Source organism: Gasterosteus aculeatus, chromosome 20 (assembly GCF_964276395.1).
Source record: "Gasterosteus aculeatus chromosome 20, fGasAcu3.hap1.1, whole genome shotgun sequence".
Taxonomy (NCBI): domain Eukaryota; kingdom Metazoa; phylum Chordata; class Actinopteri; order Perciformes; family Gasterosteidae; genus Gasterosteus; species Gasterosteus aculeatus.
In genome coordinates, this window is record NC_135707.1 from 10,955,816 (window position 1) to 10,982,155 (window position 26,340).

Below are 26,340 nucleotides of genomic sequence, written 5' to 3' on the forward strand. Positions count from 1 at the left end.
TGTAGCTGGCAGAGGCGCAGCTCATTTTCAGTACTTTATATACAGTTTAGTAGTTTAGTTTAACGTTTCCCAATCTAAGAGTCAAAAGATAAGTCCGAGGCGTCACCAGATGATGAATGAGGTGGGAAAGAAAAGAAAAAAGGGAGTTCTGGTACACAAATGTGTAGTCATTTTTCTTTTCTTGTTCCAAAGATTGTTTTTCTGCAATTGTGCATTGTTGGCTAGCGATAGCTTGGAGAGAAACGAAGACGGGTTAACATCCAGCAAAGGAGGCAAAGGCTCGCTGCTGTTTGGCCTTGATACATGGCGAGTGTGAGCTACCACGAGGCGCTGCGTAGTCATTAATCTCACTTTTTCTTTGCCTTTTGGTGAAATACTGAGTTAGAAAAAATGTCTTTAAACTAAACCATCTAATGACATTAGAATAAAAATATCTCTTTGGGGTTTCTACTAAAGCCACAGACAGGTGACAGGTGAGTAGTACTCAAGTAAAATACAAGTAGCTCACAAATGTACATTGAAGTATCTACTATGGATTTGATTTATTCTGAGCCTGGTTTACTTTCTCAGTTCATGTCTTCCATACCAAATTACACTACAACGTCAACCCTAACAATCGCACATGCTGTGTACGCTCAGTGTGACTAAGAGCAAGGCGCATCAATATTGCTTAAAGACCTTGGCTGTTCTGCAATAGAGCCGAACAACGCTGCAGCTCCTCAGTACCAATGTTATCTCAGGATATGACAAGAGGTTATTATCTTTGACACAGAGGAGACAAGCAGGATTAAAGTAATCTATGGCTCTGTTTAATGTACAGGCACCTGGCGAACCGGCGAGGATCGGATCCGTCTCGCTGGCGCAATGTAATTTTGTGCATTTGACAGAAGCTAATTCAATCGCACGGTGCCAAGTATCAGCTCGCTGTGTGCAGAGATTCATTGTGCTCCCTAAGTCAGAGGGAGAATGTACGAGCGGGGTGAAAACGAGGGAAACAGAAAGACAAAGACAGACTTGGAGAGATTGAGCATGTTGGTGAGAAGACTGAGTCTGGCAGCCGGGTGAACACATACGTTACTTTGGTATGCGTGTTCAGGAGCTTATCCTTTGAGCCAGACGTGGTGAAAGACGCTGTCCCTGTCAGCTCGACTCCATCTGAAGAAACAACGGGGGGGAGGAACACAAAAAAAAGAGAATACTATGTGTAAATTAGTTCAGGTGAAACCAAAACATCAGTTTTCTTTGTGTGTGAGTGAATACTGGAATCTGATGAGCATGTGTTCTGCGGGTACAGTAGGGGACAGTAACAGTGTAACACCCGCTCAACCTCTCTTTGAACTGAAATAAAACCACTGCAGGATTACAAAATGAGAAAAAATACAACCACATTTTACTGATAACAATAAAGACGTACAGAGCAAATTCACACAATGAAAAAAGACATCCCTCCCTCTCTGTGATATACAGTCATTTAGGGAGCAAAAGGCAAAAACAGAAAATGCAAAGATTGCAACTTGGAACTTGAATACATTTTCTCTTCATGCAATTTGAAAGTGAAAAAAAAATTCAAATGTTTAGGCTATTTCCTCCCGCAGAGTCTGCTTCCTGCAAATATTCAGGTTGTAATCTATCCGAATCTATCAGGGCTGTTGCCCTTTGTCCCAAGCTGTCAAGTTGACCTTCACTGTTAGATTCAGTGCCGTTGAGAGGGGTAACGCACCTTTATATAGTGTGATTTCAGCCTCGGGCTTTGCGTCAGGAGCGATACAGGCGACGACGTACTTCCTTCCTGCCACCCAAGGACTTTTCATGTCCACCTCAAAGTACGGCTTGGAAGGGGGGACTGAGTGAGAGAAAAGAGACAACAGCTCCAGTTTCATATTAATCACGTCATTAAGCGAATATTCATCAGACTAATCATTGATTAGGGGAAGCCAGATCTATGACATATGGATATTAGCTCATGCAATGATATGATAATAAACGCTCGCCACATTTGGGAGTGACTGGATTGTCACACTGGCAGCTTTTGAGTGATTTACTACATCAAGGTTGGATGTGCCGTTGAGTTAGAATACAAATTGTGGACAAGAAGAGATGAAAGAGTAATGAAACCAATCTAGCACTAATATATCATAGCAAACACTTCTATTCTCAGATCACCCCCAAGCTAAATTTGTGCTTTTTGGACTGATCAAAGCAGTCAAAGAACTACTCCACTGTTCTACTCTACAATCCTTTTATCTGACCATAAATAGGAGAAAAAAACACATAGCTTTTAAAGGCACCGGGAATTATTTGGCAGAAAATTGAGACATTTTTTCCCTAACTAACTATCAAAGAGATTGATGCACTTCTCTGAGTCACTCTTTACTTGGACTTATGGTTGAAAATTGTACACGCTACAGAAACCTATTGTGTCTGCTTTTAGCGAGTGGGTGAGCCAGTAGAATTACAAACTATGGTTACTGTTAAGGTCGTTTTCTTTCATCACAGATGCAGTGCAAAGGCTGCCCGAGTTCAGAGACAGAACGGGGAATTGCAAAGTACAAGCTGGATACATGTGGTGTGTAAGAGAGACATGAAAGACGGAGGAGTAAAGAGATATGGCAAGAATAAAAATGGTGTAAGAGACAAGCTGCAGAAGGGAGCAGAGGCCGTAGGATAGCTGTTGCTGAATTCTGAGGCGAATCCACGGCTAATGTGTGTTTAGAGGGCTGAACCACGAGCAAACAAGTCCGCCTTTCAACTCCTCTCCATCTCTTTGGGCAAATGCAATCAATTCCTGGCCACTAGGAGGAGCTGTTGCTGTGTACAGAGTCACCCATTGGCTCCAGTCCGCTATTGAGACAGATGAGATGTGGCTGCAGCTTCAAACTGATTTAAAAGAAGCAATTGAATCTGTGTGGACTGTGATGGGTTACCCAGAGCACTGCAGAGGCGCACGCTGCAATAATGAGATGCATTTGTTTGTTGTTTCCCCCCCCCACCTCTTCCCTGAGAAGATGACTGGGCCATGCATCTATTGACAGCCCCCTGCACTTTCAATCTACTAAGGGCTGCAACGATTCAACATCAGTTGTTGTGCTCGGGTAGTGTCTGGCAGGCAAACAAATCCTAGAATAAAAAGAATGATATGTTAGCAAATGAGTCGGGCTGGTATCTGATTTTCTTTTTTTCCCTCGCTAGCTCATGCTGTCCCCGGCCCCCTTATCTCTCATTCGCTCCATCGTTCCTGTCGAGCAGCCCCGAGCCCACCCCTCTCTCGCCACACCATCCCCTTGACCACTGCAGTTAAGCTGCAGACATGAGGAGGAAGGTGTGTCCCGGCCATCCGTCACATGTGCAAACTAAGTGACTCATAGAGCCCAGTCAGGATGAACATTTGTACAAATTCAAATAGCGTGTGTGGACAACAACAAAACACTCTATTCAATTTAGCAGACATGCACTCAGAGCACAAAAAAAGACAGCAAACAAGCTATACTTTAAATGAACTCTTTCCGCGTCTCTGTCTAATTGCCTGATGGCTTTGTCATTTGGTCTCCCTGTCTCTCTCTCTCTCTCTCTCTCTCTCTCTCTCTGCTTTCTAGTCCCATCGCTCTTATTAAGGTACATATATCAACACAATAATAAATAGGCACGCAAAAGACTTCCTCCTGCCTTTCTGAAGAGAGTGAGCCGCAAAATCTGATTCATTAGACCAATACAGACGGATGGATGGATAAGGCAGATAAGAAGCAGATTAGCAGACACACATCAATATGCATATTCAATAATGGATTTCCTCATTCGTGCCCAGATGCACACAGTCAATTTCCCTGCTTTGCACACAAACACCCAACAATAAACTTGAGTGAGTCTGTGGTGCAGGCAGATGTGCATAAACAAACATACATGCACAAGCAAGTGAGTGTGCAGACAAGGTACATTCGGCTCACTTCCATCTAAAAACAGGCGCCTGTGTGTAAACAGTCTAAAACGAGACACCAAGCTGATTCTTTTGAAAATATTGAAAAAGGGGCCGAAGGATAAAACCGTCTAAAAAGCATAAAACCGTCTAAAAATCCTATAATGCTGAATTAATAATAATAATAATAAAGACTTCTCAATATCACACAGGCGCAACTAAGTTTTATCTCTGGAAAACAAAGATTGGCGTGCACAAGGGTGTATTTTTATACCCATATCTGCATGAACACACACACGCACACACAAACACACACACATGTGTACACACGTTGTAGGTCTCAGGTGTGTGATCTCTGGCAATGAAAGCTTCTGAAACACTGCTCTTTTTTCTGCTTCCCCTCCCTCTCTGCTTCACCCTCCCCATCTGCTCTGTTCTCTTCTGGTCTGTGGGAAGAAGTGAAGCAGCAGCCCCATCTCCACTTATCCACCGCCACGACTGATTAAGTCCCTGACCCACTCTCTCTTTTTAGGTCTTGGGCCTCATATTGATAAAAACCAGGGGAGAGAGAAGATTCCAGTTGTCCCTTTGGTGTCTCATTTTACTGCTAAGCAGCGCGTCCTTTGATAATTGTCTGGCATGGTAATATGCACACTGTCAGACCAATGTGTAACACACCATCTGATGGGGTTACATCCTGGACAACTATCAGAACTTTCCGTGAACAAAGATGAGTAAAGTCACCATGTTCTACGTTACTCGTGCCCCCACTTATAAATTGTTCCATTATTCATAACTGGGAATCATGAAATGAAGGCTCATTATATGCTCTTCAAGTGCTAAACTCATTAGCTACCGCAAAAACCTCACTATAGCCCTGGTTCCTAAAGTGTCCTCTAACCTCCAACCAACACTGATAATAAGCTTGTACACACGCGCACACACAAACACACACACAAACTATAACAACTGAGTAAAACATTCTTAAACCAGAACACATCAAATAAATGTTCTGAACATTTGCAGCAATGCAATGCAGTGGGGCAGAGAGTTGTTCATTAATAGGATTAAATGCTAACACTAATGGTATAAGCCGAGACACAGGATGTGTCAGGTATGTGACGGGCACAGTGCGGGGTAACTTTTAGACATGCGGGGGTTTTTAGCGGAGGGGGGGGCAGAGGTTGTTATTGTCATGGATTACTCACTGTCACTTGATCTGCCTATTGCAGTAATCCCTTATCTAAGCTCCACAGGAACGCAAAAAACACACAAGAGTTATGTTGCGCCGATGGAAATGTCTTGAAAACATCCCTTTGTGAGCACGTAGATGGAGCGTATTGACATTTTTGTCCCCGTCCCCGCTACTCGCCGCCTGTAGGGATCCATCTTGAATTAGCCAGTCATGATAACGCTCCCTCCGACCCAAGAATCCAATTATACCATCAGCCTTCTCTATTTTGTTTTCACATTCCTCCCCTCTCCCTTACTGTATCGCCTCATGAAGAGTTTATAGTGTTTTGATTTGATGCAGACCTTGATGGGGAATGGCCACGGTTGACTAGCCAGCGGTGTGGGGCCCTGGGAGCTGTAGTTCAGTGATGGAGACGTCTACGGGGATCTCATCAGGGATGGTGCTCTTTAAAAGGATGCACAGTTTCCAGTCCCAGTTCAGCACTAACAGGAGATTGAATTCATCAGCTCATTATCAAGCCCCAGATTAGCAACGTATTTTGAATCAGTTGAGTTGGTAAGGTGGAACAAATGACCCTTTTGGACCGAGGCTGCACAGTGCTTTTTAAATCAGTCGCTATACTCGTTGCCCTTTGCAGCAGTGCAGATGCAACTGTCCGTCTTAAACAGTCAACTGCTGTAAAGTGTTTTACCAAGACAGCCGCTTAGATTCAGACCCGAGCACGCACACGCGCACACACACACACACACACACAGCAGCAGTAAGCCTCAATCATGATAAATACAACTAGCGATCCCCGATGCAACTCGAACATAATTCCACACATTTTGACCTTTTCAACCAAGCCAAAGGCAATCTGTTGACTTTGTGCATGTGTGGGCGCGCGTACAATATGCAATCGCGGAGGTAATAAATGTGGGAGTCCAGCCTGCTGTGGACTCAGGTGGGGCCTGCTGTAGGCTGCTGCGGCGTAGAACAGAACGCAGGCATTCAAAGGAGATGTCCGCGGTCTATTCCTCTTCCTATCCCACACCGCCTGCCATCCCTCCCACTGGCCCATTGATGTCAGAAAAACCTGCTTTCTTCTCAGAGGAGAGCGAGGCCACTAGAATCGCCACGGCAACCTCCCCTCCTCCCCCCCGACTGTCCACTAAAAAAGAAAAAGCCGGAAAGCTATGACGAGAGAGGGGGAAATCGTGCTGAATGGGGTGGGGGAAGCAAGCAATGAACTGGGCCGGGAGAAGAAAGGTTCTTTTAGAGTCCTTTCCCTGCCACATATGGGCTTTTTCCCACAAGCAAGAAGGATAGAGAGAGAGAGCGATACCCGTTGTTGTAGCGTGACAACAGGATGTCTAATGTCGTCAGAAAATTACGTCCAGCCCATGTATGAATAGGAACTTTTCCATCACTTCTGTTATAATTTATTCCAGTGCACAGGAAGACGTGGATTGCCTCCAGGCTTGCTGTGGTTTCAAGTTATTCTAATACTTCATATTATGTAGCTGCTGGAAGCTGAAGACCTGCCGTCATGTGGGGAAGCCATAGTGCTTATTAAAAAAATAAATAGCAGAAAAGTTCGTTCAATTTTGTCTTTCTTCATGGCTCATACATTTAAATATGATTTGCGCTTGACAGAAAATGCTGGGTTTGATTGCACCAAGGACAGTTTCTATTTAGTTCAACTGAGCACTACTCGAAATGCCTTGTAACTAGCAAATTAAAAGGTCTTTTTCAACTTAATGAATATTTAAGAGCTCTCTATATGCTGATTACCGGTCAGAAGGTTGTATATCTTCCTGGAATGCTGAAAATACTCCCTGTGTCTTATAGTACAACATTTGGGTACTCCGACAAAGAACACGCATGTTTATAAGCACCCAAATATCCTGCGTTCACGCTCTCTGTGGTGGCGCTTACTCAGAACGTTGACCCAGGCCGAACTGGAAACGATTGCCTGGCTGCTCTCGGACTGGCCCACTTGACACGTGTAAAAAGCTTCATCCTCCAGCTTGGCCTTCTCAATCTGAAGATGATATTGCCCTGGAGAAGAGAGGGAGAGAATAATTGGACATATCATGTCATGTTGTGATGATTATAGAAAATCACAAAGATGGAAAGCCTAAGTAGTTTTCTTCCCGCCTCTCATTGGAGTCGTTGCATTTGGATTGATGAGTACCTCCTGTAGGCCCCAGCTGATTGCAGAATGTCTGAATTACAGGTCATTTTTAATGTGGGAAATGGGAAAATTAACAATAAAAGCAATTTACACAATGACAGTCTGGCATTCCAATTTAATAGTGTAATATGCCTTACTACTGGCGTTTGGGGACTTCTAAATGGACTATTTTTGTATTTCTGTAAAATGGAAACATCTCAGTTGCTGATAATTTCTTGCTGAAGGCTTTTCCATAGACATGCAAGTCGTTGTCTAAACTTACAGCAGAGGCATTTGTCTTCCGAATTACTTTTCAGCATGTCAAATGAATGCACAATGCCGGCTGTATAAACCGCGCATTAATGAATGGATGCCTTGAATGGAGTCCTTCTCTTACTCGCTCTCTTCTGGTAGTCTGGCATGCCAACATGGCTTGATTTGTTTGATGCATTGTCATAACGAGTGCAGATTAGATGATGTACAGTGTTGGTTTACCAGCTCCTGAGTGTCTAACGTGCAAAAGAGTTTTTTAGACTGACAACCAACTGGGTCGAAAATTGCTTATGTCAAGTAAGCTGGCAAGATAATTAACACCAACAAGAAGCAATTTTTAACATCTAAGTTATCATTGAGTGCAGAGAGAAAGAGCGAGAGGGAGAGAGAGAGAGACATTGAAGTCATTAATCATATTCCTCTCCTGGAATTAAACACAAATAGTGCAATCAAGTTGTATGGTCGGAGAGATGGCGGATGGCTGCAACGCCATTTGCTTATATGTTCATTACTTTGTATTTATTTTAGCTGGGGCCTTCAACGTTTGCACGTGTTGTGCACAAATGCCTGACATTCTAGAAATAGGCTTACATCCATATACTCTGACATTATTGCTTCCACTTCCAACTAAAGGGTGCAACATCTACTGTAAGTATGTGTGGAAATCAACGCTGGCCTCTTTTGTTTTTGTGAATGTGTGATTTCAGGCTTTTTTAAAGCGTCGTTAAACATCACTGATGGTGACAATCAGCGGAACCTGGTGGAGTATCAAGTGCAGTCAAGTGCCATCTTAAATGATTTTGCGCTTTCCTTGCAGAGCAAAAGTGATTGCTTACATCAGTGTGCAGGTTCTTTTTCTGGTAAAGTGTACCTGCGCAGATGGGTAGTTTATTCATGAGTGTGTTTGCCTGTTTGACAGCTTGCGTGTGTTTGTGGTCCATGTGTCCACGTGTATACCTTATTGGGTTGTTATTGAGATTAAAATAGGCACTTTTTTCCCCTTAACTTGTACCTGCTGCAATGCTTACTGTAATTTGATAATAAGCTGACAGCAAGTGTTTTACATGCTGGTTTTTCTGTTAACTCTAGGCGTCAGTAAGCATGGACAACGCATGAATGGGCATCTATGTAGTGTTTATGTGCCGCTGGCGGTCTCCCACACTGTGTAACAGGAAAGTGTGGATTTCTAGTAGCGGGCTGATCACGAACAGATGCTCTTCTCTTACTCAGGATTGCCTTCTAATTGGCTATTACTTTTTATAGACTTGTGTTGCAGATTCTGCAACGCGTTTTATTTCCTGCCACATTTCAGCGATTTGCTGACACCGACTTTGTTGCTTTTTTTTTTTTTTCTTAACGCGTGAGTGACAATGAGCGTGGAGCGTGATGCGTGAGAGGCTATCGACAATCACATCACCTCCTCTCTCCCAGATGCTTCCTGTATCGAGAGCCAACGTGCCATAAGCTTCCTGCAGTCTCTGGGTTACTTTATTACAGCACTTTGAGCCACAGCAGTAGTTCTTAATCAAAACAATACGTATCTAAATACATATTAATTTAACACTGACAGCGTGCTATTTTCGTTGGCACATTCAAGGACCATCTCCACATCTGGCATCATGTGCTAACCTCTGCTTTATTTTGACTAACGTTATATTATTTCATTCCACTCAACTGGATCTTAAACCCACACAGCCTCACGCAATAGATAATTTATGATGAATAAATATTGCATCTTTTTAGTGGAGTATTTAACACACAAGTTCATTTATCTAGCTTGGATAGGTCCATCAAAGCCCAATAGACCAAATACCTTATTCTGTTAGTATCCCCTGTTTACCTCTCTTGGGATTTCCAATCATGCTGTAGTGCAGAAAGCCAGGCAGGCTTCTCTGTGGTCCCAGGAGGAGGCCATCTTTCTCCCACTGAACCGTCCCTGAGGCCCTCAGGACCTCACACCTCAACACAGCTGTGGCTCCCATCCGCACAGTGAGGTTCCTGGGCTCAGACCTGAAGGCCTGCTGGGCATGCGTGCCTGGAGATATAAAAGGAGGAGGAGGAGGAGGAAAGTAGTTGGAGCGGAGCAGGCAGGGGATGTGATGGGTTTTATTCTGAGGAGGTGGAGAAGAGCAAGGGCCGCTCTTGTGCAATGACTGTTATTGAGCTAAAGAAAAGGAGTGGAGGGAAAATATCCTTAACATGTACCACGGGGATGCAGTCTTGTGGTCTTTTGTGTGAGAAGGAACCCCATTGTGTCTGGCCACATTATTCATCTTGGCATATGTTTTATTGATGGGAGACTGCAGTGATGCGGACCGGAAAATGAGTCAATAATGTAATTACTGCAAATTAAATCCCCCCTCGGCCATGCAGATAGGGTATCAGGCGGAGGGAAAAAGCATGGGGCATCAAGAGACCTCGTTCACCCGTATGTTTTCCTTCAGTGTCGATGTCCCACCAGCTAATTCCTCGTGGGAAGAGTAATGATTATCACTTTAATCCCTGTTGTTTGTCGCAGGTGTGGCTAGCCATCCTTCAGCCAGGCTCTCAGGTGACATTCGTTGGTGCAGTGCACTCGAGTCAGGAAGGTAACCTTAGAAGAAGCCACGCACGAGCCTCGAACACTGGGGGTTAGTATTATTATGCATCGGGTTTATGATTCAATTCAGGTCAAGGAGCCAAACACAACCACATACTCTAATTAATGCCTCATATCTACGGCTGACTCTTGTTTAAACAATGCCCCATAGAGGAGGCAGCCTGATTCCACCAAGTTGTTTGAATCTTGACCTTCATTGAAGCAACGACCAAGTTGTTTGTGAAGTGCATGCTCTGTTGCGTCTGACAAGATGAGTGAGAGGCAGAGCTCTCAGATCAAGGCTGAACCAGTCACCTCACGTCAAATATGAAGGGCAAGATTGGCCACTACAGAGGATGCATGCAAACAACCAAACACAGGAGAACATTTGCATACAGTTTACATAAATGAATACTCAACCGCAGTCTATATCTGAAATCATTTTACTTTATAATTCTGAGATATAGAAATACTAAATACCAGGATAAGATTGTCTGAAAGTGAGATTATGTAACTTTTAAATAAATAAACAACACAAGCTCCACAACAATAGAGGGAACCTTTCTAAGTTCATTACATTTATAGTTTTGCCACTGGAGCTTTAGCGTACAGTACTGATAAGTGTAAGACAGTAAATGCGAATTAGGTACCTTGCCATCATTGAGGATTTTTTTTTAATTTATGAAATTCATATAAAGACCACTGGATACACAGTTAGATAGCAGACCTCATGTCTTCCGATGATCGTTGCAGAGTGGTGCATGAAACAAAGTACAAGTAACAAGTCATTTCCTGGTTTTGTATTTTCTGGATCTTCTGGCAATCAGTATCTCTGGGGCCCGTAGAGCAAGTACACTAGTGCTTAATCTAAACCTGCATCCCAACCCGGGAGTCTGGCCCATCACATTAAGAGAGGAACGAAATTAGCTCTGGATTTGGCCGTCAGTTACTTTACTAATATATTAGCTCTTCTCTGCTCATGCTACTGTTAACTTACCTTTTCCCAGATTTACATTTAAATGGTTTTCCAACAAAATAACAGGTTGATACTCCCTCCTCTTTGCTCTTTACTCCTCCAGTCAGCCTGCTAATGATGACGTCGAAGTCTTTACACCAAAGGAAGTAAGTTGAAATGAAGGAGAATTCAGTCTGTTCAGTGTCCGAGGGTCATCGGTGGCTGTTATGCAGCATTTTGCTCATTTACCACAATGTTGAGCTTAAGTTGTTGTATGAATAATTTTGGGGAATTTGCTGTGAATTTCTCACCACATCTGAAATGGCAATTACTACAAGCAGACCTTTTGAAATGAACGAACTGACTGCATGCTTGCAGGCAAGCAAGTATTGATCACATCAGCAGGGTGCCGGAGCGGCAGCACCTGAATGGAATGCAACAACGCCATCTTAATCAAAGTTATCAATTACAACTATCACAACAGACAAACTATCCGCTGTGAAATATTGATTCATATTATTCAAGATTGGACATACATGATTACATATGCCTGCAATCTCCCCACTACATTCTACATTCACTTTGATATGAAATATCAAGACTATGAAACTCACAAAACAATGTACTATTTAATGTCAAAGCTGAGGTTAATTTACAGCTAAATGTTCCTCTCCAATCATAAGACACGATTGAGATTGAGACTATGTTGTCCACCATATTGTCAGATCACTTAGAGTTATGTTGAGTCAATGAACTGGATGCCTGTGTACTATTCACCATGGAAACTACTCGGGAAATACGGTGCCTATAATAGCCACCATCAGTTGATGTTGGTCATTTTCTGTATAAACCAGGTTGCAATAGAAGAGAAATGAGGGAAATAAAAACTGCCAAAGATAACGTGCATATGCTCACACTGAACGGCTTTACCTTCAGCTTGACAACAATCACATGAGAAAAGTCACTATGGTCATGTGACAACATTTTGGGCAGTTTTTTTTAGATTACGCTATTTGCAAAAAAAAAAATAATACCCTGGGAGACAATAAGTTGGCAACATGTGCTATTCTACCTAGGATCATAGAAAGAAAGCTTCACCAGAAAATTAGCACACATAAAAGAAGCAGCAGCTGGTTTCCTATTTGACAGCAGTGACGAGGTCAATATTGGTCCAGCTCACTACCTTACTTCTCTAAGATGATGAAAGAAATAAAAGCGAAAGAAGAAACATATATATGAATGTGTGTAAACCCATCGATACTGCAGTAAATGTGGTATCTTTGACCAGATTTTAATAAGATTAAGAGATTATTAAAAGACTAACCTGATTAGCTGATTTATACCAACAGCCAATGCATCACTGTAAACCTTTACAAATGCATAGGGAAACCCATACATATAAAATCATAAATATGATCCAGCAAAAGTTAAGTGTCAATAAAGTCGAGGTTTGCACTGCTCAGTTGAATGGGCTGAACTGGAAGGACTCAGGTTAGTGTGACGATAGCTCCGTGGACACATTCGATTCTCTTACCCAAGATGATACATAAAAAGAGTAGAGTGGAAGGAGACACGATCCACGCTGAGCAGAAGTCCATTTCAGCAATGACACCTGACTTCCTACCCTAAATCCTAAAACAACAAATAAAAAGAAAATCTATGTGAGATATACACAACAACATGTAACGTACATGTAGATGCATCCCTTTAGGGGTCATTTCAATTAAGTCAAGCAGTGGAGTAAAAGCCTTTAGTCTTTACTTGTTTATATTTTTTAGGACTTTTCACACTATGTTTGCAATATTTATTACTATTCCCTTCGGCATCCAGCCTCCAAGTCCCAATCAGATAATTAAATCAATCAATCATTTCTGCATTAGTCTGCATGGAAAACATTAACAACTTTAAAAACATATGAGGCAAAATAACAGTAAGAAATCGTTCATTTGTATTTCAGGATTGTTGACAGGATTGTCTCCTGATGAGTCACAAGATAACAAATTAATTTATTTTAGAATTAATTCTATACATTTTAAGATGGGAATAGTTGTTATGAAGAGCTCTGGATTTCTTTTGCATTTCATCTGGCTTCTCTTTGCACAATAATTCAGAATCAGCTGATGATAAAGATCAGAGCAAATGCATTCTCTTGTACTTACTGATGCAGGGTAAATAGATACCTTTCAAATCGGTGCAAGTTGATTTTTATACAGCACTTAAATTAATGGAAACCAGCGGGTCCTTGGAGAGCAGAAAATGCCTTCAACATTATAGAAATTGCAACATAATATGATAAACATCAATAATGTTAATAATTTAAAAGTGTATTGAACAGAAAGTGCCTCCTTCAGAAACACAGCTTTGTATACTTTTAAAAAAGCTCCATTTATATATATATATATATAAATACACATACTTGTTATGTCTAGAAATAAAATATGATGCTGTTTAGCTATTGTATGGTCGATGGGAATAGTGTTTAGTTGCCTTCACATTAGCACAATGGATGGTATTGTGTTGTTTAGGCATGACGACATGTTGAGTGGGCAGGTTAAAAGAATGGTCCTCTAAGAGAGTCATGTAAACATTCCTGTGTATTTGTTTGTGGCGGGTCATTTCCCATAGATACATGATGTCAGCATCAAGCCCTTTATGAGAATTATGGCTCAGGGACGGTTTGGAATTAGGTCTGTACTGATTGCATTCAAAACTCTTCCTTTTTTGACCTAAAAGAGCCCTCTTTCGATTACATTTTTTTTCTAAACTTTGTAATCACTTACATGTATCTCCCGAAGGAGTGGAACAAATAATAGTGATTTTCTTAATTGAAAACTAAATATTTTGTCATCTGAATAGATCAAATGAATTGTAGGCAACAGCTCTTCGACGCAGCTCCCCTCAGCCGATTAGTTGCACTCCAGCAGGCTTTGATAAGAACTCACACTCAATGATTTTCTTTGCTCTCAAAACATTTGTGTATTTCAGAGCCCCCAGTTTACCGTTCTTGAATGAATAGAAATTATTTATAAAGAGGCCACTTTTGATATTCTCTGTTTCACCGTCCCACGGAGGTAAGAACAATTAATATATCTTGCCTAATGTTGACATTATTTCTTATCCATTTCTTAATAACACAGTACACGGTTTTGTTCCACTCTCTACAGCACAATGAAAACAGCAAAGACTGTTACTTTGGTATTTAGACCTCAAGTAAAGCCGGTGCATAAGAACACAGAACAGAGGCTGCTGGCCTCACAAGTCATCGTTTTCATTGGAACTAAGAAACATCCTCCCTTCCCTGCCCGTATTTTCATTACCTAGTCAAACAACTGCAACAGTTGCTTGAACAAAATACAGCCAGTTGCAAGAATGTTAATTTGCTGGTATGTGTATTTTTTCTTCCATCTAGGATGGTTATTTTTGCTTGTAGAATTTTGACGTGTCATTTGACCATTGCAAATGTAACATTAGATAAATACCAGACCAAAAATGAATTGAATAGTCATATTTACATTAATACATTCATTGCCAGTTTTGGTTTAACTTGTTCTACCTGAGTGTCTTACAAATGCAAATTAGAAAGTTTGATTTGAAATTGTATTTGCTTTCGGTCACAGGTCTGCCACTCTCACCGCAAGGGCATCAGAAGTATGTGAACCATTCAGCGTGACCCCGACAGGTAGTTCTTTAATAGCGTCTTTTATATCACCATCAAAAGACTCAATACACTGAATGCTAGCCCAATTTAATGTGAAACCCCATGAAATCAGTCAATGTGCAGAAGATGAAGTTTCAATCCCTGGGCAGCCATCCGATTGAGATGTGGTCCTACATCTTAATATCAACCTAACTTCATACAAATCTCACTGTTTGCCTGTGGCTCCAATTGCAGTAGCCCATAGAAGCTGCATTATGAATCATTACATCTTTAACAATGAACCACGGATGAAAAAAGGGTTTCTAAAAGATTCGGATTAAATTATCAACAGAATCAAACTGCATTCCAATCATTGATTTTGTATTCAAAAATGTCTTTCTTTGTTGTGCCAAACAGAATAGATCTCAGCCCGCAAAGTAGACTACATTCCACCCTATCAACTTTTTCCAGCAGCTTCACGGGTCTAAATGCAACCCAAGTAAGATGTTTGTGTGCTTTGTCTCCACTGCCTTCACCTCAAAGTCTGTACTGGATTACTCTACTACACACACACACACACACACACACACTCACACTCACAAACCAGTCCTCCCCGTGAACAAGTTGAGAGACAGAGGCAAATCTTTTTTTAAACCTCCACCAACTCAAGTACGTGTGGCTGCCTAGGGTGCACAGAAAGAAAGAGACTGAGGCAGGCAGATGATGGCATCTCCTTCTAAAAAAAGCTAAGAACATTTGAATAGGTGTGTGGATCTGCATGAGAGAGAGAGAGAGAGAGAGAGAGAGAGAGAGAGGTCTTCTTACCTGTTGAGTGACGCCGAGGCTCAGGAGCGTCTTTTTGTCTTTCCGATCTACAGATGGCTCTCTGAACACAAGTGAGCAACAGAGATGTTAAAGAATGCCAGTGGGACTCCCTCTCCTCTCACTCCTTAGTCTAAGACAGAGGCAAACAGATGAAGAGAGGCGGTAGCAGGGCCTGAGGAGGGAAGGAAGGTGTGCATATGAGGAGTGGGGGTGGGGGGGTGGTTACAAAGGGGTCACCTGAACAATAGAATAAAAAAACAATACTTGGCACCCCCAAGGATTCAGAGCATTTGTATTACTTTTAAGGCCTTGCAGTGACAAAACGACCATTTAATAAGTCGTTGGACCTCTCGTTTAAGCAGATTTTAATAAATGACTACAAAAGCGCAATAAAGTTGCAGTGAGTTAGTAGTGAGAGTGGAGGAACGGGCCTCTTTCTATTCTGCCTCCCTGCAGAGTGTTCATGGATCTTAATATTTAGCGTTCCACTGCGGTGGCTTGGAAGGAGCTGTGCAACCCTCAAAGATACAGATGCAACATGGATGTCTTCACAGCTGCTAGTTTGTAACATTTATGCTCATACATAATGAATGGAAAAGAAAGTATCCACATAACTGTATTTCCTATACGGAATACTCCTGGGGTGATCCGCTGTGCTACAGATTTGGAGGCGGGCCAAATAATGCACTTTCGAGGGATTTCAGATTCTTATTTGGTTTTGGAATATTGCTTCACCCCATTTTTCGGTCAATCATATAATTCCAAATGAATTCTGGATGGAGGATACCACTCTTTGCTCAGTGGGACCTACCGAAAGCTCTTCCAGTCAGACCACTTGAAGGTTATGTTTATTTTGCACAGGCATGTATTTTTCATTTGACAAACATATAGTCTATGTTGACTATATGTCCAAGCAATTTGATCTTTATAAACACAAAAGCAGTTATAACGCTACATCTGTTGCTCCACTGTGGGTCAGCGAAACAGTCATGCAAAGCCAACCGTTGTGTGTGATGGCAGTCCATAGAAACGTCCACATTTGTGCACAAAAGAATGCTAATTACAAACAGTATAATGGCACATGTAGGACTTTGTGTGTGTGTGTGTGTGTCTATATGTGTATGGCCGTTGTTAGTCTGTGCGGCCCAGATGTTAGCAGCTGGCTTGTGTAGCCAGGGCTGGCCCCACAGACAGTCATTAAGCCCAGCAGCCCGGGGCTGCAAGGTTAATTCCCGTGCCTGGAGGCGTATGCAGGTGGGAGGCAGGAGAAAAAGAGGGAGGTGGAGGATGAGGTGGAGAGGCAGCAAAAGAGGGGTTCTGGGGGGGGAGGGTGGGGGCAATGGGAGGCGAGGGGGCTGTGAAGCTCAGCACTAAGTTCACACAAACAGCACTGTCAGCAAGAGTGGAGCCGCAAGACGAGCGAAGAGGAGGGGAGAGAGCTGGGGAGGATGGGAGGGAAACGGACAGAGGGACCTGAAGATGAATGGTGGGAGGGGAAAAGCAGGAAAGAAGAGGGAAACACAGTAAGAGGGTAAAAAGAATTCATGTCGGGAGGTTGGACAGGCGGAGGGTTAGATGAAGGGGACTCCAACGAGCAAGGTAATGGAGCGAAAGAAACGGATGGAGGAAAGAGACAGAAAGATACTGTAAAATGGGCTGTGGAGTGATGAATAGAGGACGAGGGAGGAGCAGGGGAAGGGGGGTGGGTGGGTGGGCTGGGAGGAAGGCTGACATGAAGAGTTGTTTTGAAAACCAACAGGAAGTCTACTGACTCAGACCAGCGCGGCGGGGGAAAGCAAGGAGGAAGATTAATCAAGAAAGCAATAAGCACTACGGTGGAAAGCAACACAATGTGTGGAAGAGGCAACAATGGGGTCATGCCCAGGAGATTCAGAAAAGTGGTGTAGCCGGGAGACTGAATGCAACGTGTAGCGTGCGCCTGAGTTCCTGTGTAGGCCTCTGTGTGTACAGACTTGTGTGGAAGGTGCACGGCATATGGAGCTTGCTTGAATCCTCCGGATCACCGTTAACAGTGTGGCAGTCCGTCACTTCTCCAAATAAAGAAAATAATGCTTAAATGCGAAATAGATATGACAGTTTGGAGGCAGTCTCTTACAATTCATCCCAGCAGAGAAGCACCACGCCCAATTAACTATACACACCAAAAGAAGCGAGCATTTAACCAGTTCAGCAGGTTCTCAGGAACAGGTTCATTTCATGAAAAGGCGCCTCTGTAAACCTTCCAAGGCTTTGACAAGGCTTGTAAAATTACCATTGTGCGTTGAGCTGGTCTACGTCCACAGCGTTAATTACTGCCATCTGACCTGATGATCTGATTGGAGACCCGGCTTCTGTTGCTTACAGCTGCCATATCAGTGATGCCGCTGTGTTCTAAATCTGTAGACAAGGTCAACATGTTTTTTTACCCCCCCTTCATTCCCCCCTGTGAACCTGTCTTCCAGTTGTTTGTACATCACACAACTAACAGTAGCATACAGAAAGAAGAGAAGTCAACTCAAAAGTTTGCTCTACTGATGATGTCTGAATGCAGACCTGGTTTCACTGCTGGCAATTTTGTGAGCAGAATTTCTTGAGTCGCTGGGTTTTGGGTGAACTGAAGGCTCAGCATTTGCACAAGGACAAGGACATGTATCAGGGCTAAGACGGATTTGGAAAAACCCAATTAAACACGCCAACACACCCTTTGCTGTTCCTTTTCCATCCCTGTGTCCCTATGTAAGTTGGAAGCCACATGTAGTTCAAAGCTGGGCATGTGTGTGTGTGTGTGTGTGTGTGTTTGTCAGGATGGATGCAGGGGCTTGAGACAACCAGCTGTTGTGACCAGATTGGGGAGGGATTATTCCTCAAATCTCCCCCATTTACCTTGGCTGCCTAACAAGCTCCTACATAACCATGTTAATTCACTGATATTGCGACATTGATTCCGCTGTTACTAACAAACACACACTGTGGGCCAATCAAATGAATTATCTTGTTGATAAGGTTTTAAACAGATATTTGTCTAGGCGAGGCCTGTTAGATCAAATCTTCACCACATAAATAAGCATCATCAGATTTCTGACTAATGGCTTTTTGATGCTAATACAACTGTACTAACATATAGATAAAAAATTAATATCACTGAGTTGCTACTAGGAAAAGCAGTCTAAAGAGTAGCACCACACTTCTTTGGGAAACTCTCTCACAGATTCCCGTGTGAAGTCATGAGGTCAGAGGCTGAACAGGATCACTGAAACAATATTATTAGTTCACTGAGGGAAGCGCACCGGGGTCACATAATAAGACTCAATCTGGCTGAGTGAAACTGCATGGGAGGTAAAGTGCTGACGCCTCCCTCCCTCTCGCTCATCCAATTCCCAGCGCTTCACTGTGTGCCACTGATATTCATGCCGAGCTGTCCGTCCACGGCCCACAAACTTTAAGGTTTCGCGGTCTCCCCAATCCATCGGCCCGCTCTAGTGATGGACGAAGGTAGCGAGGGAGAGGAGAACGCGGCGCTGGGTGGAGAGGGAGGGCGCAACTGACATAAGGGGAGAATATTGAAATTTGAGGTCACAGAAGACAATTGTGATATCCACTCTTCCACGTCCAATTCATTCAGTCATTCATTCAGTCACCTCATCCATGTACAATAAATACGCACAAACATATGTGCATGGGCTGGCACACACACACACACAGGCCTCCTGACAGAAGCAATGCAATATAAAGATACACAGAGCTCAAGCAATAACCTGATCCTGGTGAAAGATATTTCGGGCTTTGACGGGGGGGGGGCAGAGCCGCAGAGGCCAGGCTGTTTTCCCACTGTCATTAACAAAACAGAAGGATTAGAGGATGAAACTGAGCTAAATCTGGCCGTGCTAAAAACATGGAAGGGGGGGGGGGGGGGGGGACAAGGCATGGGAAGAAACAACATTGAATGGATCCAAAGCAAGCCTTTAACAAATGCTGTTAAGCAACAAAAGGCCACTTTAATAACAAAACTATTGTATTCTATTATTTATGTTCCGCTGTTCACAAGTACACCCACACAAGCTGCACACCCGTATCAGAAAAGAATTTGTATGACCCCAACAAACAACTGCACTTCTACAGCTTTTATGAAGACCGGATTCCTTTTCTCTCAAACACCACAATAACTCTCCCCACTACAGCTTAATCTTCAGGGAACAAGGGCCAGCAGTAACGTCCACCTCCCCCTTACAGTATTAGAGACGTGAAGATTTAATCCTTTCTTTTTACAGGAGAAAGAATCTTTGATTATTATGGGATTATTTTATATTTCTGAAAGACAGCATGCAGTGCCATGTTCAAAAGAAGTGATTCAACAATACAGATTCCATATTTCCATTATCGAGCAAGGATTCCTGCTGGAGGAGTTTTGTCACCTCAACCTGGCCGCCAAGGCAAAGCTAATATGAGGACAAGTTCTCAATTTAGTTTACATTATGTATTGAATTGACAATATGTCTTGAATTGAAAGCACAAATTACACCTTGGAGCTGTGCACTACAGTGTATTCTACAAAATGCAGTGCTGGGGTTGTTGAGGTGTAATCATGTTTGTTGTTTTTCTGTCTACCCGTTGCAGGGTCTGGGTCTCCGATTTTGTTACAAAACCGGTAGAGAATCGAGCCAGAACCAACTTCCAACAGGAACATTGTGTATCCATCACAATTAAATTAGCGCTGTCAATAGATTTAAAAAAAATTATGAATTAATCGCACATTTTGAAATTCATCAATGGCGATTACTGAATGTTGTGGTTGTCACAATGTTGTTTTAAACTAAATCTTAAAAAGAATGAGTAATCAATTTGGAAAGCATGTATTTTAGATACTGCGGTTTAATTGTTAATGTCATTTTAAACTTTAAATGTTGACCTAGCAACTCTTCCTGCTGTCCTCGTGCACTCAACTTAACAACTGTGTTTGAAGTGCCAACCATCTCCACACATTTAGCCGGGACGTTTTCAAACTACGGTCTCTTAGGGACACAGTGGTGGTCCTCTGCAGACTGTGTGCCGCGCAGGGTAAATTAGATGTTGAGATGGAAGTAGACTACCGGCTAGTTTAGCCTAGCAGCTAGCTTAGCGTGGCAGTGGTTTAAGTGGTCCGTTTTCCATTCACCTCATTCTGTTTGACACGTGGAGTAATTCCTTTGTACTATTCTGCGCTGTATGTTGCTCCTCTGTTTGTTTTACTTCAAATGCAAAAAGCTCTCTCCACCTTGGCGTAAGTTAACTGACTGCAGCAAAGAGGCCGTTTCGTTTCCGCGGTCAACTTCCGGTTTACTTCCGGTCCCGGACTTTGTTAAGTGTAAAACTGAGAGAAAGACATAAATAAAATAGCTGGGAAACCGCTGAATCCAGTGATATCTGTAACATTTCTCCCAGACGTACCTCGCTGAAATTAGAGTAAAAATACCACCAAGCACTCGAATGAAATTTTTTTTAAAGCTTCCAACTTTTGTCGTTATAATAAAACGTTTTTTTGTGTGCCTATGCAGTTATTTTTTGATATTAAAACGTTTTTACATATCAGAATACTCACATGGTTTGAAGAAAAAAAATGTCCGCATAGACAAACAAGTCCTAGAGTAATTCAACTTTTTATCACTGGTACTCTATTTTCAGAGCAGCCAAAAAACAGCTCAGTCCCCGACCTCTGTGTCTTTGTGCAATAGAAACATTGGGTAGTGGATGGTACCAAAAGCAAGCATTTTAAACAAATTAACATGATTTATTACCGGTTTGGCTAAATGCACCAAAACAAGTTATATATACTGCCAAATATTAAAGAAATTGTACATCTCCGGTACATCACAGTAGCTGCAAATGAAAAAGACCAGGCACCTGCAAGTGTGCTTCATATTTTATCGACTTTAACTGCCACACAAAACTGATCAACTTGTATTTTAGCTGAGCTGGCAGAAACCTACAAGAAAAAAAGTCAATACGCTATTGCAGACTGACCTGTGCACATTACCTGCTGCAGATCAAAACATTTCATAACATTAAGCATCACATTTGATAGATAACAGGGTGAGCGAATAATGAAGGAACTATGCTCATGATAGGCTGCAGGAATGCCCATCTAAACTCCCTTAATGCATTCCAAAGTCTCTTTTGTTAATATTATGGTACAGCAAATGTCTGACAATTTCAAGATTTATTATCATTTTTTACCAATAATAATTACAGACCAAAATTACTACAATTATTATTGTATGTCTTTGTATTGAAAAGTTCAAATAGAAGTACAGGAGCACACATATATCATCAAAAAAAAGGAAGATCCACTTTAATTAACATATCAGGGCTCCAAACAAGGCTAAACCTCTTCTCTGCAAACTGCAATCTCCCCAGTTGGAACTAACCAACCATAGAGCCTAAATGATAAGGCTTGCCAAACGAAACACAAGGATAATCCAGTTATACCTGCTCATACAGCGGACAGCTAAAAGCGCTGATCCGACAGGCCTCCTCTGAAGTGCCATAGCTTACATTTTGATCAAAAAGTGTTTTGATTTAGTTATGTGCCCCAATCGGATAGAATTCCTTGAGTCATTTTAGTGTAATTATCTGGCATGAGTTCCACTTGAAGAATAAGTTTAAGAATACAGACTGTTAGCAGTTTGCTGAGAATATAACTGTGTTCTAATTATTTAACTGTTAACCTTTAACATTTTTTCCTGCATAAAAATGTATTTATTTTCATTTCTTTACTCCCCAAAAATGTTTAGCACTCCCTCCTTCTTTTGCCCTGCATCTAAATATCTATTTTGTTCTGACGGCGTCACAAGAGCAATGGTAGGGTGTCTGCGGTTGCATCCATCTGCAGACTCTTAACCCCCAGAGGACCCGCCAGGGAAAGTTGAACGGGCCAACAGATGGAGGCTTTTGTGTGAGGGAGGGCATGTGTGTGGGGTGGAGAGTGGCACCACTGCCACACAAGACAAAGAGATTGGTAAACTGTGTGTTGTGCACGTGTATATGAAGTCTATACTGTTTTTTGTGCAAATACTGTACATGTATGTTTTGTGAGGAGTTAAGGGAGTTGTGCCTGTGTGTGTGCGTGTGTCAGGTGGGGGTGTGGTGGGGGAGTTGAACACAATATGTTTGAAATCTGTCGGCATGACGGCGTGTCGTAAGGCTGCTTGGTTAAGTCTCCTGGAATGTCCCCTCCTGCTGTTTTAATGAACCTCAAGCCAAAAGGCCTAATGAAGCGTGCTCCGTTTACCAAAACAGTCCCTCGGCTTGACCTCCCTTGACCTGCACCACTCCCAAGCCACTTCATGGTGGGTCTCCATGGTGACCGGCCTACTGGAGTCTACTGGAATAAAGTTGTCAAAAGGACAAAAGAGGGAGCCAAGTTAGAGAAAAACAAGCATCTAAGACAAAGAATGTGCCAGCATATGTTTAAATATGAAGTTGTTTTCACTAGTTTAAGATTTTAAATGTGTTCCATATTTCCGCTTCTCTTTGTAATCATGACAAAAAAGGCAGTTAGCAAAAAGCTGCAATTTTCTGGCCAAAAAAACATTTTCCACAACCAGTTCTTCCCCCTGATCAGCATCCAAAAAGACACACAAATACACACAAACAAAAGTGCATGCAGACACACAAGTTGGCCCTCATTGCAGTTTAACTATTCTTTGTTGAAGCCAAGCAAGAGCCTCATTATTTAATAAGTTAAGACTGTAACGCGGGCAGTGTGTGTATTAAAGAGGGATGCTGGTGTGTTTGTGTGTATGCATGCATGTGTGTTGAGTATGAGTTAAGGAGTAATAAAGTCCAAGGCACCTAATTAAACTGTCTTTGTTTATGTTCTATAGCAGTGGTATAAATTCAGCAGGCACAGTAGAGGGTGGTATGCCAGGTCGCTGTGCTCTCATTTGTAGAACTACAGAAAAAAGCAATGAGACAGAAGGGGGCAATCAACTTCAAAAGAAATTCTTGCTTGATTGCAAAATGTGAGAAACCTCGCAAAGACAAAGGAGAAAGTGCTGATTAAAGTTACATTGAACAGCGTTTGGAATCGTACAAGATATTTGTATGTAAAAAATATTGAATTTACAACATTGAGACAGTTACTGTCTTTGTCCATTTTTCAGTTTTACGTAGTCTTGGTACACATGATATTAAGGTGCTGTGCACAATGCACAGAAAGAACAAGAAATGTCAAATGGAAAAATAAATAAATAAAACCAAGGGATTAATAAATAATAGTTGTCCACTCCTGAGTGTAGTATTGTAGGTGCCACATATGCTTTTCAAGGCGAGTAGTCTATAATGGGTGTATATAGAGAGAGCATTAACAGGTCACAGTTCAGCCAGAGGGACGAGCTACATACGTTATTAACCCTCATTGTGCCAATAAGGGCTTTTGGAGCCATGATGAATATGTCATTCTTTCATCTGATAGATGTACCATACTTTTTGGATCCATATATCGTAGGTTGGGGGATCCGTTTGTAACCATCTCGTCGTTATACTCTATAATACTGCTGTTAGTAGTATGTTTAGAAAGTATTTTTAGTCCCTCCCATCCCGCCCTTCAGTAACTGCTCCCACTGTGGGGTCTTTTTGGATGTCCTGTATTCTCACCAGTAAGAATATAACTTACTGCATAGCCAGAATATGTATGTGTGATTGGCAGCATGTGTTCTACACTTCCGCCAGCACAAGTTGGAATGTGTTGGGCCCATCTTGGCTACTATTTCTGGAGTTCTGAAGAATCTGGTAATTACTTTCAAACTAAATTGCCTCCAAGTGTTTGAGTTTGAAACTAAGTGTGCACATTTCCTCCCAGGTATTCTGTGGAATGATCCTGTTCATTTCCACCTCCCATCTCTGCTTTATTGGCAGGGAATTTTGTAGATTCAGAGATAGGAAGACGTTATATAGCTTATTTTATTGTTTTCTTATCTTCTGTATCTATTGAAAACTTTTCTATATTCTACGTATTGGAAGAAATTTGTTTTAGGGAAATTGAAATTATTTTCAGCTGCTCAAATGTGTTAAGGTTGTCCTCAACAAATAGCTGGTAGAGTCCCACTTCTGACCACTTACTAAAGCCTGTGTCGAGATTTTTAGATGCAAAAGTCTTCAGAGATCCAATGAGCGTTAATAATGAAATTTACTTTGGAAGCTCAAAAGCTGACTGCATGTTGTTTCAGATTTTAAGCGTGATCTTGATCCACTCTGCTGGGTCTTTATGGACACATCTAAAAAAAGCAATATTTATAATGGTCTCTCATCATGAGATTTTCTAAATATTGAGCCAGCGATTGTATGTATTGTATTTAGTGTATATTTTAAAACGTTGTAATGAACGTTGTGATAGAAAACCCTTTTTATTTTTTGTTTTTTTTGATGAAAACTGTATAATGCAGTGTGTAATCTGTCGAGGCTGAAAATGAACTGAAGATAAACAGTAGACTAAATAACTTTTGATAAACATTTTTCTGGTTCTATTTCACGCTTCGGCGCTGCAAGCTGTTGAGCTGTTGAGTTAGAAAAACACGCACATAGATTCAATGTTTCCCCGGTCCCTTCCAGCACCAAACTGATACAGAAACAAAACTGCACATGGATGCTTGGACATTTTTAATTATAATGTGAATCAGTCCAGAGACCTCTCCACCACTCTCCCCTCTTAAGAAAACAGGGGGGGAAACTGAATGGGCAATCAGTGCTGCTCTGCCTGGGCACATTCCAAATTCAGCATTCTAATAGTGCCATTCATTATAAGCCTTATTAAAATAAACATAGACTGGATGATATAATAACAAATAAGCCAGGCTCCACATATTGTTAAAAAATGAAAAGTGCCAAGCAACAATATGTTAGCGCTGTAAACTGTTTTTCTCTCACTTCTCTCCAACACACAAATACCACCTCCACACATAAATAACACACAGGCTGAAACAAACTAATCAAGTTATTTAAATGAGACTGCAGGCTGCACAAACAGTGCAAAAGGTAAAGAACACCGCAGGATACGCATTCTGGTCTCGCAATGTGGTGAAAGGTCATGTATCCAGGGGGAGTGGGGGGGGGTCCATGTCCATTTACAGCAAGTAGTGACCTCAAGTGGAGCTTGCATGCTATGGGACGACACATGGCAAGAAATATGTTCTCCATAAACATTATCAGCTACAAACCTCATATGATTTAAGCTTAATCTGCTTATACTGTGCAGTGTGCAGTATGCCTATTTCATTTAATATTTTTTGCCACCAGACAGCATCCACGAGAAAGGGTGTCAGGGGATGTCAGGGGAAGGATTGGAGATTTAGAGTGATTTGCCTTTGTGTGTATGTGTGTTTGAGGGGGGCCTGGGGAGGGTTGGGGGGGGTCCCTGAGTGCTACCAGCTGACATTCCCATGCAACCAAAAGACTAATTGATTAAAGTGTTATGAACATGTGTGTGTATAGCTGCAGTGTGAATGTGTGCATGGCAAATATACGCCATATGGGCGAGGGATTGCATCTCAATTACTGTGAAAAGGGAAAGTGTTCTGTGGATCATAGCCGCCTCTTTGGCTCTCATGTTATGTGCTCACGTCTTTGCAGTCGGGCTCGGGAAACTCTGTGATTTTGATTTCATTATTTTAAATAGCTACAATATATTACCAGCACATATGGAAAAAGTACAAACATTATATTCTTCGCACTTTCGGGAAATCAATGAGAAATAAAACTGAATGTTGTTGTGTGGGTACGTTGCTCATTACAGGGAGATAAGCACACACAAAGAAAAAGTATAAGCTATGAAAGGAAAAT

The 26,340-nt window shown here is 42.0% G+C and overlaps 1 protein-coding gene across 3 annotated transcripts in view; it reads right to left on the reverse strand.

Moving 5' to 3' along the window:
- nphs1 (NPHS1 adhesion molecule, nephrin) overlaps positions 1-15,665 on the reverse strand; it is a 33,743-nt gene extending 18,078 nt beyond the window's left edge. For 2 of the 3 annotated variants that reach the window (XM_078095168.1, XM_078095167.1), the window contains exons 1-6: positions 15,529-15,665; positions 12,601-12,698; positions 9,374-9,568; positions 7,023-7,145; positions 1,721-1,843; positions 1,074-1,155 (exon numbers count right to left, since the gene is read on the reverse strand). In XM_078095168.1, the coding sequence (XP_077951294.1) occupies positions 1,074-1,155; positions 1,721-1,843; positions 7,023-7,145; positions 9,374-9,568; positions 12,601-12,664 (587 nt within the window). In that variant the 5' untranslated portion in view covers positions 12,665-12,698; positions 15,529-15,665. The remainder of the gene's footprint in view (positions 1-1,073; positions 1,156-1,720; positions 1,844-7,022; positions 7,146-9,373; positions 9,569-12,600; positions 12,699-15,528) is intronic. The other variant, XM_078095169.1, reaches the window with a different exon arrangement.
- Positions 15,666-26,340: the final 10,675 nt, after the last annotated feature.